The following is a 15,508-nucleotide window of genomic DNA, read 5'->3' on the forward strand; positions in this document are numbered from 1 at the left end:
TTGATGATTGCATAGCCCTACCCGATGGGATTGAACAACAGAACTGTATGGGAAGGGAAGGGATATATTGGAATGAGTAAGATATGTTAATACAAATATATTTTTTAAAAGAAATAAAGAAAATTTGCCATCAGGTTGCTAGCTGGGGGACAGTATCACAGAGACAGCAGTCTCCTATTTCGACCCGCCTCGGTGAGGGGACATCCATGTGGCTGAGCAAATGCATAGACTCCGTCCATACCTGGCCTCTTTTCATAAGCCCTTATATACCACCTCGTGGCGTTGGAACCCGACTACTGAATGTGGTCCTGAGCATGGTTTCAGGGGGATGGAATCTGTCAAGATAACCCAGCCACAGTGGATTCTGACTCAGCAATCCTGTTCAGGGTTCTCGTGGCTTTATCAGTCTTCACAGGGGTAGCCAGCCTTATCTCTATGAATTGGTTTGGAGTTAGCTGGAACTGGTCTTCATATCTTGCTTTCATAAAAAGTTCTCCACTTATATTTAAAAGATTGAAAGCACTTATACAAAATGAATAAGCTTTGTGATGGCAAACACGGGCCACATTATGCAGGTCGTACTTACTAAGGACCGAATCAGCATATTAAGACAACTGTTCTGGATCGCAGGGGGCACATTAGCAAAGCTTCTCTCAGACCAACACCTTGCAAAATGCTTTGCAATCCACCTGTTAAATTAAAAAAAAAAAATCCCACGTTAGAAAACCGAAAATATCTTTCATTATATAGTCAATACTATCTTAGTTGCCAGTTATATAAATTGCACATATATTTGACCAACCTTTATTGTTAGTTGTATGAGTTCTGTGGTAAACGTAACCATGTTACCTTTAGGTTATGTACATAGATTTTTAATAAAACTAGCAATGACTCAGCTAAAAGAAAACGGATCCTAAGTATCCTCAGTAGTATGTAAATTGATCCTTTTTTTTCTCAACTGGCATAACTAGTTAAATATCAATCTTAGGAAAATAGGTCAAATCTAAACGGTCCACAAAATTACGAGAGTGCAAGAAGAAACCCCTAAATTACTGTGATCAGCACCATTTCAGATCACTTACTTCATGCAGTCAGTAAAAAGACTTTCCACGCCAACGGAATGAGCAATAATCAGACATTCTAGAATAGATGCCAGCCTTCCGGGAATAGGCTAAAATTGACAGAAAGTACCACATTTATTATTTTTCAACTTACAGAAGGCTAAAAGCATTTGCTTCACAAAGATGGTTTGATTCATCAGCAGAATATACTTAATTCAAAAGTGCTATTCCCTTGAAATCCGAATCATGTTTAGTTTTACACACTATCATCTGAACTCTTTTAGCTGCCAGAATGTAGTTTCTATTCTCATTTATTTTAGCTTAACATAGAATAATTTCCCGCACATCACATTGCAATACAGATGGTCTAATCTGTTTCCTATAGTATAAATATAACTGTTACGTATATGTGCAACCTCAGATAAAAAGAGAATTTAATTGGATCATTAATTAACATTTTTAAGTACATACCATATATATTTGAGTATAAGCCGATTCGAATATCAGCCAAGGCACCTAATTTTACCACAAAAACTGCATTAAAAATGTGCTGAAAAACTCAGCTTATACACGAGTATATATGGTATATGGGAGTAATGAACAAAAATAAACAAAATGTACCTACAAGACGTGACGGCAACTTGGTGCTCTGGGTGTTAAGCCTCTTGAGTGACACATGGCCCAGGCTATGCACTCAGTGTTGAGGTCAAGTTCCTAAGTACATCTAGTACCCATTTACGTTGACTACAATTCAGCTTCTCTTCTTAAACATCTGTGAATTGTGATTTGGGGATGACACGTTGTACACAGGCAGCAGCCAACTTGTTAATGTGGCCTCTAAATGTAGACTTCTAAGCACGTGCCCTTCTTCTCTGAGAGAAGAGCAAAAGCCTCTTCAGAAACACCGTAAGCACAGTCCTTCTAATAAGGCCCATGATTTTCAATTTTTTTAATGAATTGCTTTAATTTGATTTCATAATATCCTTCCTTTAAAAGTGTTATATTAGTATTTATTTAAGAAATGAAATATAAATGTTTTGCTTTGTATGCTACCAGTTATGTTATTCCCTTTGAGCTAATTAAAAGTTCTCTAAGTTGTCTTAAAACCAGAAATGGTTATCACTGTATATTCTACCAGGTTAAATATTTGATTTCCTGACCCATTTTAGACTAAAGTATCAAATTAGTATGAGGGAAAGGATTATTGGTATCGGCATATTTGTCGACTTAAAGCAGTGAGAAGTCTGAAAAACTGGAAAAGTTAAGCATAAGAGTTAAAATATTCAGCAGTCAAAATTTATTTCATCTATGAATAACTACTCTCTATAACATAATGTCTACTAATTGACACGCAGCTTATTAATAATTTATATTAAAATACTCCTTTGGAGAGGGCCATGAATGGCAGGGTTCACCTTGTTTCACCAAGCAGAGACCAATATGGCAGGAGGGAGATGGCCTTGCCTTGCTTTCATTCAGATGCGGTCGCCTCTGTTGATGTGTGACTCTTGGGGCTGACCGTTCTATTCTAGGCTCTCAGTAGGTAAAGAGTCCCCACTGCCTCCCTGGGGAGAGCATCGTAACATCTGGCCCTGTATCAGTCTCTTAACCCAGCCTCCTGTGATGCTCCTCCTTCCCTCTGGGTCCTGTATCACTGGGGTGTGGGATGAACTCCCTGTAACTTTTTCATTAGACAAAAGTTATCATAGTCCCTTATCACCAGGCTAGTGCTTGCTTCTCTAGCAAGTTCCCTCCTTTAGAAATCAGGATGCTCAATTATGCTCCCATTGGTGTCTGAGGGCAGATGCCAAGCTCTGCCAAGCAATCGCGGACCACCTTCCTTTTGATGGAAGTGTCTGGGTAGGCTGGTCCTAGAGAAAGAATAAAATCCATCTGGGGATAAAGGATGCATCTCCTCATGGAAGATGCTCTTTCCATTTTTAGTCTGTACTTGGGATTCAGTAGCTTTCATTTGGCTGCGAAGGTTGGGTGCAATCTTATGAAGGAAAAGGAAGTCTTTCAGCAGAAGTCTCCATTCTCCACTCCACTGAAGACACCAGCCTACCCGCTGTCCCCCCACTGCCCCCACGCCTTTGCAGTTCTTCTATTTAAAGCGGCTGAAGTAAAGTCATAAAGATCACTGAGGTGATCAACTGTTTCTCAACAAAGCTTGGGGTGACGGGGTACTGGCAGCACTAGTTGCTCCCGTTCTCCGCAGCTTACTTAGCACAGGCGGTTTTTAGCGCCTCCTTCTGTCCGCCGAAGCTTACTTACAGGGCAATAAGGAAAGTCCTGTCTAACACACACACTGACATTTCAATGTCACTGAGACTTTTAAAATTAGGTGAATCAAAATTCATAGAATGCATATTGTTAACTTCTCAGTACCCACCAAGAGGGGAAAATTGATGTAAATAATTTTTTATGACTTGTTTTTGGTTAAATGTGAATATTAGTATATCTTAGTTGTGGAAACATATTTTATAGTCTCAGAATAAAATTAAAACAATGACTTCAGTAAAATAATGAACCAAATGACTCTGAAATACACAGTATTTCATAGTTTTGAGGGAGACAACAGTTACTTTTGCATAAGTTAAAATGAAAAATGGTGTTTCCCAGCAGGACACAGGTGGGAAAGAACTATGGTCTCCCTCCTGTACACACTGTAACGAGAGGTGGTAGGAGCGTGCGCGCCGGAAAAACCACCAGCGGGGCACCGCGCCTCCTTGGTTAAAGGAGAAGCCACTCTGTTCCTTCTTCTAGTGCCCGCTGTACATTCCACCTTTGGATTCTATGAGACACTCTTATTACCTTTTAAAAACTTCCTCCTCAATTCGGTTTTACTTCATATGGCTTCAATTTTGTTCTATGGTGGCTTTTGTTTTGTTTTACAAGCATATACTATGAGCTAGTCCTCAACTGGCATTCCCATTAGGTGCACGGACTTATTATTTTTAGTACTTAAAGTACTTCTAAAGCACTAGTTATTTACTTATCCGGTTAACTTTTATTGTAAGCTTATTTAGCCCCCGAGCATACTTTGTTGCTTCTTCAGTTTCTTCTGGGATATCGTTGTCTCCTGTGCAACCTCCTCTTCTCGTATAGGAACGATCTGGTCCTTCTCGGGCGGGGTCATCTCAGTGTGGCAGGGGGAGCTCACGGATGGGTTGATGTGACCCTGAGCTCTGTCAGTCTGGCAGTACATCTTGAGGGCTTTTCCACTTGGATGTGCCCAATGACCAGAGAATCCACATCTAAGCCCTTCAATTCAGCATTACCACCTGCAGTTTTAAGCTTGTGCAGTAAAAATTCAGCCCTCTTTTTGGGTCACTGATCTTGGGCCCAACCCGCTTGGCCTGAGCACCCCTACCAACGACAGCATGCAACGTCGAGGACACACACTGCTTCTGCAAAGTGACATCTTTCAAATACTGGGTGCCTTTTCAGAGAGGCATACCCGTGATAGCCTGGGCAGTTTCATGGGGAGTTGTTCTCTCTTTCTTTTTTTATCCGTCATTTTATTGGGGGCCTGTACAGCTCTTATAGCGGGTATTCTTCAAATGGACCCGAAGATCTAACCCTCTTGATTTGCATGATTTTGTGGGTCAAGTGAGTAGCCAACCATGATGGCAGAGCACCTCAGGCTGCTATGGGAGGAGCTAAAGCATGATTTATTATTGGAGTTAAAAATTACCAGATAATGAAGAAGGTGGTTGGTACCCAGCTATCAGAAAGAATTGTATCTGGGGTCTTAAAAGGTTGTCTTAAAATAAGCAGTCATCTAAATGAGGTGCCAGCCAAGTACACATGGAAGAGGCATGCTAGCCTGTGTGATCCAAGGACTGTAAATAATAAAATCAGAGATCAGAGTAGGGAATAGTAGTACAGCTTAAATTATGAGCACCTGACAAAAGACAGTGAAAGCCCCAAATCCACTTGCAGAGTCCCCACGGAGATTAAGCCTCCCCTTGGAGGAGAGGCTTCCCCTTGGACAATTGATGAAGGGTGTGAATAGCCTTGCCCTTATACAGAGTGCATCAGAGAGTGAATCAGTGCAGGTATGATTAGGTTAAATTTTAACATCTTATAATTTAGTTTCTCTTTTGACCCACTTTTAATTTGTTCTAGTTTTTATTACTTTCTGCTTTCTTTTGGATTGAGCTTTTTCTGTGTTTTGTTATTGCTGTCTTGTGTGGGATTTTTGGTATGATTTTCGTTATATGAAATCCAGGATCGGTAAATCTATAGAGACAGTAAGTAGAATAACAGTTTCTTAGGGTTAGGGCAGGGAGACTTGGGGGGAAATGGGGAGCTGATAACAATGAGTACAAATGTAGAAAAGTTCTAATGTGGATTGTGGCGATGACTGCACAACTCTTCTTGATGCAAATGAACTACTGAATTGTATGACATGTGAACTGCATGCCAATAAACCTGTTAAAACTACCAGATAATAATGAGTGATTTTTTAAGCACTGCGTAAAAAATTTCTGAGATTCAATAATTACCTTTTGAAAGAAATTGCAGTAATCTCTTCTTAAAATATAGATTGCTACTTCTTTTAATCCTTCCAGTCCATACATATCTGCCACACTGAGTATCTGACTGAAATAAAAATATATATACTGCTCATTTTCTAATTAAAAAAATTATAAGCAAAATACACAGTAGTTTCTTGATAATACATAATCCATTTTTTTAATTGAATGATTTTAATTCTAACTTTTTTGCCCTTCAAAACAAACTTTATTGATTATAAAAAGTTTATGACACAAAATTAAAAGCACAGTCACATGATTTGATTAATAGAGAATAACAAGAGGTAAATTTAGAGACTTCTCAACTTCCTCTCATATTCCCAGTCCTGGAAACTATCCATTCTCAGCGCAGTAAAAGTTTTAAAAACCTCGCCAAAAAAATTGTATAATCAAAGTGTGAGGGAGTCATCAGTTCATTGATGCTTATCATACTACAAATACCTACAGATGACTCTAAGATTGTAAATAGCAATTGATGACGAGGAGTGTCCTTTGCTTCTTAATTTTGGTAAGTATTTCGGACACCTACATATACTTTAGGAACTTTGGAAATCTATAAGCTTTGAGAGCATGAAGAAACTCTACATGAGGTTCCAGGGGGGTAAGCCTCAGCATTCAATCCCTTTAACTCATGGCACTTTGTCCCAAGAAATATACTACTTCATCAGTTTGTGATTGAAGGCACTAGTGAATATTTAAAATTAAAAGCACAGCCTTCATCTGTCTGTTATTAGAAAATCAGGAAGAGGGGAGGGAGTCTGAAGCACATGAAGAAGCTTAGCATGGAATTTCACCCAACAGTAGGGTTCTATAGAACATTTTAGAGAACACTTCATTTTAGAGAACACTTGAGACTCAAATCATTGTTGGCCTTTAAGATGCCTATATTTCATATGTCTATATTTCTCAATAACATTTAAGGGTATTCTCCCTTTTGAAATTTTCAGGATGACTTTTTAAGTGAGCCATTCTGAAAAATTTAAAAAGTAAAGTAGTAAAATGATTATTCAATAAATCATGTAATTTTTTAAAAATCTGTCACTGATTTTCCAAAACAAGTTTTTTCTTCTTTACTATAAGCCTAATAAAAACTTTTCATAATCCTATTATTACTGGGAATTGCCAAATCATCTTTTCTTGTAAACAAAGTATTTTTACTTGCTTACCTTTTTTTTTTTAACATAGTCCTCAAACACACCAAGGATAGAGCAAAATAGATAATGAAGTTAAGGCTTTACTTTGACATTTTACAACATAGTACAAAAAAGCAGAAATTTGTTTCCAAACAAGCAGCCATCTAAGTGAGATGTCAACTAAGGCCACACAAAAAAAGCACACCAATGTCAGTGAGCGAAGGTTTGTAAGTCATATAATTCGAAGTCAAAGGAGGGATTAGTGTCAGAGCCTACAGTGTGAGCCTCCGGTTTGTAGAAGGCTATGGATGACAGTGGGAGGTCAGCATACATTTGTTCATATTGGGGTTTATCTCCGATGTATTGTGCCATTGGAGTGACCCTCTTGGATTTGTGATGTTTTTCTTTTTTTCAGGATATGAAACCCAGTATTGATGAACCTATAGGGACAGCAAATAGAATAAGGGTTTCTGGGGGTACAGTGATGGGGTGGGAGTGGGGGTAAAAGGGAGCTGATGTCAAAGAGTTCAAGAAAAAAAAGACTGTCTTCAAACTGACTGTGGTAACAATTATAAAACACTGCTTGATGGAATTCAGCTATGGAATAATATATCTGTATTAGCTCCCAATAAAATGGTTTTTCAGAAAAGAAATATTATATTCAAATTTATTAAATTTGATTCTACTATATTCAAATTTACTAAAATGTAATACATACCCAACGTTAGCTTTCTCTGGAAAGTCCAAAGTTCCTCCATATATAAAATACATCATAACCTTCATTTCTACCTGGTTTATACTGGAATAAAAAATGAAAAAATGAACTCAAACTTAGACATTACTAAGGTTTGACTGATGTTGTTCAATTGAACATCCTCTCACAGACGGGTCACAAGGAAGGGATGAGCTAACCAGGTGCAGTACAGCATCAACAAAAGACACAACATTCCTCTAGTTCTTTAATGCTTCCTCCCCACCACTATCATGACCCCAGTTCTACCTTCCAGTTCTACTGGCTAGACCAGAGCATCTCTTGACACAGAATCCAGGACAGATAAATCCCCGAGGACCAATAATGAGAGTAGCAGTTCCATGAGGGTAGCGGGATGTGTGGGGAGAAAGGGGAGAAAGGGAAACCGATAATTGTGATCAAACTATCACCCTCCCCCACCAGGGGGGTGAACAACAGAAACGTGGGTGAAGGGAGTCAGCGGATGTGTAAAATATGAAAATAAAAATAATTGATAAATTATCAAGGGGTTCACGAGGGTGGGAGGTTGGGGGGAGGGGAAAAAAGAGGAGCTGATACCCATGGCTCAAGTAGAAAGAAAATGTTTTGAAAATGATGATGGCAACCTATGTGCTTGATACAATTGGTGTATGGATTATTATAAGAGCTGTAAGAGCCCCCAATAAAATGATTTATTAACCAAAAAATAAATAAATAATTGATGCCACAATACACTTGTGCTCTCCCCATAAACTTTTAGCCAAGATAAAGTTCTATCTCACACATATCTGAAGAATATGTTCTTCAAATATCACCTAGGCAACTGTACCACTAATTTAAAAGAATGACTTCAGCAAAATATTTTATATGCTATAAAATGTGACGAGAATATTATCAAATCATTTGTTATCCATGGAACATCATCTATCATGAACTTTTAGAGTTAAATGGAATCCTTGAAGTCACAGACCATCCCCTGACTCGTTAGCAAATCGTCTCCTTAGCATCTTATACAAGCTACTCGGTCTGTTTAAATGCCTTCAATGGACAAGCCTGTTGACTAGAAAGATTCTCATTACAGTTTCTTAGCCAGTGTCTCTAGCTCAATGAGTCTCCTTACACAAAGTAACGATGTGATTGAAGAAGCAGATTAGAGTGAAAACCTTGATGTCTCCCTGACTACTGGATCTCCAACTCTGAGTTCAGGACCTTCCTCCTCTTCCCAACTCCCCTCCCAGCCTCCCAGATTTGATCCTCTTTCTTTAAATTCTATTTTGCTAATAGCACAGTTGGAGGATTTCTTGCATCTTGACTCCCGGGAGGGGATTGGATTTCTCCTTCCTTCTCTGCTAGACCACTGGGGAAACAAACGGTGATGAGGAAGCACACCTGCCATGAGAGTCAAACTTTCTCTTAGGTTTATGGCATCTTGGGATGCCATACACAAGCCACGTCTGGCTCTCACATGAAACAAACAAACACTGCCATCCACCACAGGGACCCTTTAGGTCAGAGTAGAACTGCCTCTGTGGGTTTCCGAGACCAAGTCTTTAGAGGAGTAGAAAACTTCTTCTTTCTCCTATCTCAGAGTAACACACACAAATGCTGTAACAATTTTGTTCTGCCTGATTTTGGACAGAAAGGGACGCTGTTATTTATTGGGTGCCCTCAAAACTCCAGCAGACATTATTCATCTAGTCTGAATCTGGGGTTAATCTCAATCGTCTCCCTCATCGCATCCTATTACTTATAGCTTCAAAAGCCCTCTTAAATCCAGCCTCTGCTGCTTCCCACTTTGCTGCCCTGGTTTAGTATCTTCTTTCTCAGATTTCCTGCCTGAGATCTGCTTGCATCCATTTTCTACATTCTTACTAGAGTGACTTTGCTAAAATGCAAATCTGATGTACCCACCACTTTAAAACCCTTCCACAACTCTCCACAGCCCATTTTAAGAAGTCCCAATTCCTAAGCCCAGTGTAAAGTCTTTCTATCATCTGACCTCTGGTTCTCCCTCCCGAGCAGCTGCTCGGAGGTCACGAACTACTCATTTCTCATATGTGCACCACTTCTAATTCTCTATACGTCCATGCCTTAGCACGTGCTGCTTATGTGCTTAAAGTGCTCTCCTCCACTATTCATCTCTCTGACACAGGACATGTGGTTCTTTATCAGATTATTTCCTTAATATATCCCAAATCAAAAAGGGGGACAACCCACTGAATTAAGAATTATAATAGTAATTAACATCAAATGTACTACTCCAGCAAACCTGTGACTGACAGCCTCAGTAATTATTTTTGTATATTTCCCTGATAACTAACCCCAACTATTTGTGCAAATAGCATCCAGCCATGAAAGGATTGATTCTGTAAAAGTGTGAAGTTAGCTTACATTGGCATCTCTCAATAGGGGTTTAAAAAAATTAGTACCAAATTTTTTTAATCAAATCAAATACTATATTAATAGAAGATTATTATGCCCCAGGGGGATGATCAATAAGACTTGCTACCATAAATTAACAAGAAACTTTTGAAAGCGAGCCAAAGGCAGATAAAAAAACCAACCAACCAAACAAACAGATCCAGGAATGGGTTTTGAGCTCGCACTAAATCCTAGCTCCAACTTAAGAACAATTTGTTCTTCCATCATGCCCCTGTTTGATACTTGCCCTCAGAAAAAGAACATAAAAGATAGGGGTGTTGTAGCAACATGTGGCAAAGAAATTAGACGGTGCCCGGCTATCATATAAAATGGCATCTGAAGTCTTAAAGGCTTGTCTCCAAACAAGCAGCCATCTACGGGAGCTGTCAAGTAAGTCCCCATGGAAGAAACACACCATCATCAGTCACCAAAGGACTGTAGTCCATATAATCCAAAGTGGGAGGAGGGATTACTATCAGAGCCTACATTGTGAGAATCCAGTTTACAGATGGCTATGGATGACAGTGGGAGCCCAAGCTGTATTTGTGAGACCTACATAGGAAATAAGCCTCTGGTGACCTCCCTCTATCTACAATTGGGGGATGGGAGGAGAGTGGTAAACAGTGCATTGCACAGATGGGTAAAGGAGATCAAAGGGTTAAACCTGACTTGAACAGTTAAAACTTTGTCAGTTGATCCCCTTTTGCTGGACCTGACCTGTTTTCCAACATTTTCTGTTTTTTCTCAGGTATGATATGTCATTGGGGGTCACCTTCTTGAAGTTGTGTTATATGTTTTTCTGTGTATGAAACCCAGGATTGATGGACCTATGGAGACAGCAAGTAGAATAAGGGTTTCAGGGAGGGGCAGTGGAGGCGGCAGGGGGCAGCAAAAGGGAGACAATGTCATGGAGCCCAGGAAGGAAGAGAATGTTGGAAATGGACTGTGGCAGCCATTGCACAATGCTCCTTGATGTGACTGAACTCTGGAAGGACAGGACGTATGTATCCACTCCCAAATAATAGTAAAACTTTTTAAAAAGACAAGTGAAAAATAAAGAATTTAGAGAACAGATCCATATATAAAAATATTAGTAAACATCGATTGAATGCTTATGGGGCCTGTGGTGCAGAGTTTAAGGACTTAGCTGAAAACTAAAAGTTCATATGCAAACATTGCCAGCCACTTCACAGGAAAAAGATGTGGCAGCCTGCTTCTGTAAATATTTACAGTTTTGAAAACCTTAACCCTTATGAAAATAGTAATAATTTATAATCTATCAAGGGGTCACAAGGGTGGAGGAGGGGAAGGAAGGGGGGAAAAAGAGGAGCTGATACCAAGGGCTCAATAGAAAGTAATTATCTAGAAAAGAATGTGGCAACATATGCCTGATACAATTGATGTATGGATTGTAATAAGAATTGTAAGAGCCATCAATAAAATGATCAAAAAAGGAAAAGAAAACCTTAACCCTATGAGGCAAATATACTCTCCCTAGAGGAGTCACGAAGAGTCGGAATCAATTCTATGGGCTAAGAGTTTAGCTGTGTTTTGTTGTTGGTGTTGTTGTTACTGGGCATTTATTATGAACCAGCCACTGTGCTAATAACCATTCTGAATGTCCTTAGCCCATTTAATCATGATATCTCCAGGGAGCAGATATTATTAGTCTCATTTTATAGAAAAAGAAACTAAAATTAAGGAAAATGCCCAAGGTGAAACAGCTAATTTTACATTGGAATCAAATCCAGGCAGATTAACTCACAACCTAGGCCTTAACCAGTGTGCTACACACACGTCAACTATCACATTTATCAAAGATGACATATAATCTTATTTACATCTTCTCTCCCTTTCGAGACTGAGTACTGTGAGGGTCGACTTTGTGGCTGATTTATCATTGCCTCTCCAGTCCTACCAGATGGTTAGCATTGACTCGGTGCCCTCAGGATCAAAGAATCCCCACCTCTCATAATAACAGAGCCCTGCCCGGGAAACAGGGTGAGGGTAGAGAGGCTAAGACCCCACAGCTTGTTAGGCATTCTAATATTCTTAAGAGAAACAATGAGGACGCCAAGAAGAAAAGAAACACGAGTTGCAGAGAGTAGGTGTGAGAAGGAGGGCTTGCTTTGAATCTCTGGTCTGAGATAATACATGCTAAATCAATATTGATGCTCTAATAGATGGTGTATTAGGGCATTTATAGCATCTTCTAAACCTTTAGGGCTCAGAGGATATAAAGATTTTCCCATTAATTTAATAAATGTGTTGTGGCCCTGACTATGGCTAAGTACTGGTATCTGCTGATTTAAAACCATGTGCTTCCTTCATTCTTAGATATAAAAAGTCAAATCTCAGAATACTCTCATTTATATAGTTTACTTTCCTCCTAAATGGATATGACAAGATTGGATCTCTTAAGGGGGCCATATTATCTATATTTAATTTATCTAAAACACTAGCAATATTCCTAGAACAAATACCATACACTTTCCCTCCCAGATTCTAAACAACCATTCTTATGAACAGTAATGAAAATTGGGCACTTATGTTTGAAGAATGGTTTCTTTTTGAGAACTGACATGTTTAAGCAGAAGATCATAATGACTAACTAAAAGCATAGTTTTATGAGAGTGAACACCGAGATACAGACTTTGAGCCTCTCTATCAATACAGATGATAGCTATAAAAGCAGCAGGCAGCAGGCCTCCTTTCCTGCTGTCTTGACAGATGCTTCACTAAACTGCATTCACACTATTTTGTTGTAAGTCATTTGTATTTTTACTGAAAATGTTTATTAAGACACGACCAAGTGATCTGGAAAAACAACAAATTACTAAAATAGTCTACAATTTAAATGAAAAGATTTAACGCACCAATCACATTAAAATGTAATCAAAAGCTTACCGGAGATAAAAGCATTGCATAAACTCAGAGTTGCTAGAGGGGAAAAATGGCAGTTTTTAAAAAGATTCTATTTTAAACCAAACCCATGGTTGTCAGGTCAATTCTGACTTATAATGACCCTGTAGAACAGCGGCTCTCAACCTGTGGGTCGCAACCCCTTTGGGGGTCGAACGACCCTTTCACAGGGGTCACCCAATTCATAACAGTAGCAAAATTATAGTTATGAAGTAGCAATGAAAATAATTTTATGGTTGGGGGTCACCACAAGATGAGGAGCTGTATGAAAGGGTCGCGGCATTGGGAAGGTTGAGAACCGCGGCTATAGGACATCAGAGGACTGCCCCATAGGGTTTCCAAGGCTGTAAACATTTACAGAAGCAGAATGTTACACCTTTCTCCTTCTAGCAGCTGGTGGGTTAGAACCAGTGATTTCCTAGTTAGCTGCCAGTGCTTTAACTACTGCACCACTAAGGCCCCTGAACATATATCGAGACTACTAAAATATTTGTGTTTCAAGTGGGCTTCCTAAAGTTGAAGATCCCTAGTAGTGCTGTAGGAGAGTATTGGACTGCTAACCACAAGGTCAGTGGTTCAAATGCAGCAAACGCTCAGAAGGAAAAAGATGAGGCTGCCACTGTAAAGATTTACAGCCTTGGAAACCCTGTATATAGAGTTACTTTGAATCTGTGAGCTGGAATGGACTTGACGGTACTGGGTCTGGTTTGGGGTTTAGATGTACAGGCTGAAAATGCACAGGTACATCATTTATTCACATTCAGTATTTATTGAATAAAAGGCTCTATTCTAGACTTTCAAGATAAAAAAGCTTTGATTGAGAGATAAGAAATTATAATATTTAAGCAAACACAGAAAGGAGAAAATTTTGACAAGGAAAGGGGCTATAAAGACAATAAAACCAAATAAATAAATAAACAAAATCCACGGCCACGGTGTCTATTTCAACTCATGGTAACCCTGTACGGCAGAGTAGCGCTGCCTCCGTGGAGCTTCTGAGGTTGTGAATCTTCATGTTAATCCGAGACTACTTCATCTTTCTCCAGTGGAGTGGCTGGAGATTCAAATCACCAACCTATCAATTAGCATCCCACTGTTTAACCTACTGTGCCACTAGGGCTCCTAGAAAGACAATACAACAGGACAATATTTAAAAAAAGAGAAATTGGGGAGTTGGACCGTAGCTACTATGTGTGTGGGGTATTCCGGGAAGGTGACCCCTTAGTTGAAACTGTAAGCATGAGAAAGAAGCCAGCCAAGTAAAGCTCTAGATGGAAAACCCTTAGGCAGAAGGACAGCAAGGGCTACAGCCATGAGGCTTGAATGAGCTGGTGGAGAGCAAATAGGGGAGCCACAAATGAGGGAAAGAACGGTACACAATGAGGAGAAGACCCGGGCTCAGTTATATGAGGTCTTACATGCCGGGGGGAAGAGGTGAACTTCCTTCTCATTGTGATGAAAGGCACCGTAGGATTTTACTCAGGAGAGAATTATGATCTGATTGATACTCCAAATGATCATTCTGAAGATTCAGAGCAATCCTAAGAATCCCCTAAGGGAGATTAGGAAATCCAAATTCATGGTCCATAGACTCAGCCGCCAGTATAAGACTTCTTTTGGCTAAAATAAAAGTAGATTGGGTTCCTTCAAAGAAGTGTTGATTGGAGCAATTCCCACTATAAAGTGTGGAATCTACCTACCTTTCTCCTGTGAGCTTCCTTGCAGCCATACCCTTCCATTTCCCAACCCTGGGGCATGGGTGAAACGAGGATTATGGGGCTCCATTACCCTCATTTTAATTTATGAAGGCTATCTCTCTTGAAAAAATACCATGTGTATTATACCTTTAAGTTACTAACTCATTAAAAACATTGTGGTTCTTTTCCGGAACAGAAAACAGGATTGCACTCTAATCTATTCATAGAAAAAGTCCAGCAATCAGAAAACAGCTGCAAAAGTTCAAAGGAGGCTACTGATGAGGCAAGACTGGCATTATTGTACTAGGATTAAAAATGGCCCTCACTCACAACTGCCCCTCCCCCCAGAAGAATTTACTTTAGAGGACAACACTGAGGCTGCAACTAGGGGAGAGGGACACGTCTGATCAGAGCACATGGGAGAAAATGAATGGGGAGGAAGAGAGAGTGCAGCACATCCTGGCCCACTAGACCTGGAGGACGACATCCCCACTCTGAACAGCCAATGCACAGAGTGGACCATATGGCTGATCCCATTATGAGACAGGACATCCCTCACTGACCCATGGCCCTACGGGGGACAACACTGGAGACTCAGGGTCCAAATTGGCCTGGTCTGACCCCACCACACTGAAGCAAAACACTAAGGGCTTGCAGCAAAGCAGCAAGGGTGGGAGTGGGGGGAGGGGGCAGGGAGCAGAGCAGGGAGCTCCCTAGGGAGTGCAAAGGATAAACTTTGGGGCCAGAGCATGGCACCCCATCAGACTCAACTGGAGGACACTCCTAGAGGTCAAAAAACAAACCTTGATCTATTTACAGGTTTTTCTTTTTAAAAAATTTATTTTAATTAATTAATTATTTTGGTCATTGGTTTTCTTTGTTGTCGTTGTGTTGTCTTTTGTTGCTTTGTCTTGTTATGCCTTGTTTTTTGGTGCATAGTATTATCTCTGCAGGTCTATCTAGATAAGATAGGCTGGATGAACAGTCTGGAGGAAAAAACAAT

General features: G+C 39.8%; 1 protein-coding gene across 1 annotated transcript in view; it reads right to left on the reverse strand.

Moving 5' to 3' along the window:
- Positions 1 to 15,508, reverse strand: part of BTBD8 (BTB domain containing 8) — a 66,586-nt gene that overhangs the window by 26,859 nt on the left and 24,219 nt on the right. Inside the window, exons 4-7 of the mRNA XM_045291961.1 lie at positions 7,454 to 7,534; positions 5,573 to 5,669; positions 1,083 to 1,171; positions 587 to 689 (exon numbers count right to left, since the gene is read on the reverse strand). Of these exons, the coding sequence (XP_045147896.1) occupies positions 587 to 689; positions 1,083 to 1,171; positions 5,573 to 5,669; positions 7,454 to 7,534 (370 nt within the window). The remainder of the gene's footprint in view (positions 1 to 586; positions 690 to 1,082; positions 1,172 to 5,572; positions 5,670 to 7,453; positions 7,535 to 15,508) is intronic.

Source organism: Echinops telfairi, unplaced genomic scaffold (genome assembly GCF_000313985.2).
Source record: "Echinops telfairi isolate 266 unplaced genomic scaffold, ASM31398v2 ScPeMD7_443;HRSCAF=831, whole genome shotgun sequence".
Classification (NCBI taxonomy): Eukaryota; Metazoa; Chordata; class Mammalia; order Afrosoricida; family Tenrecidae; genus Echinops; species Echinops telfairi.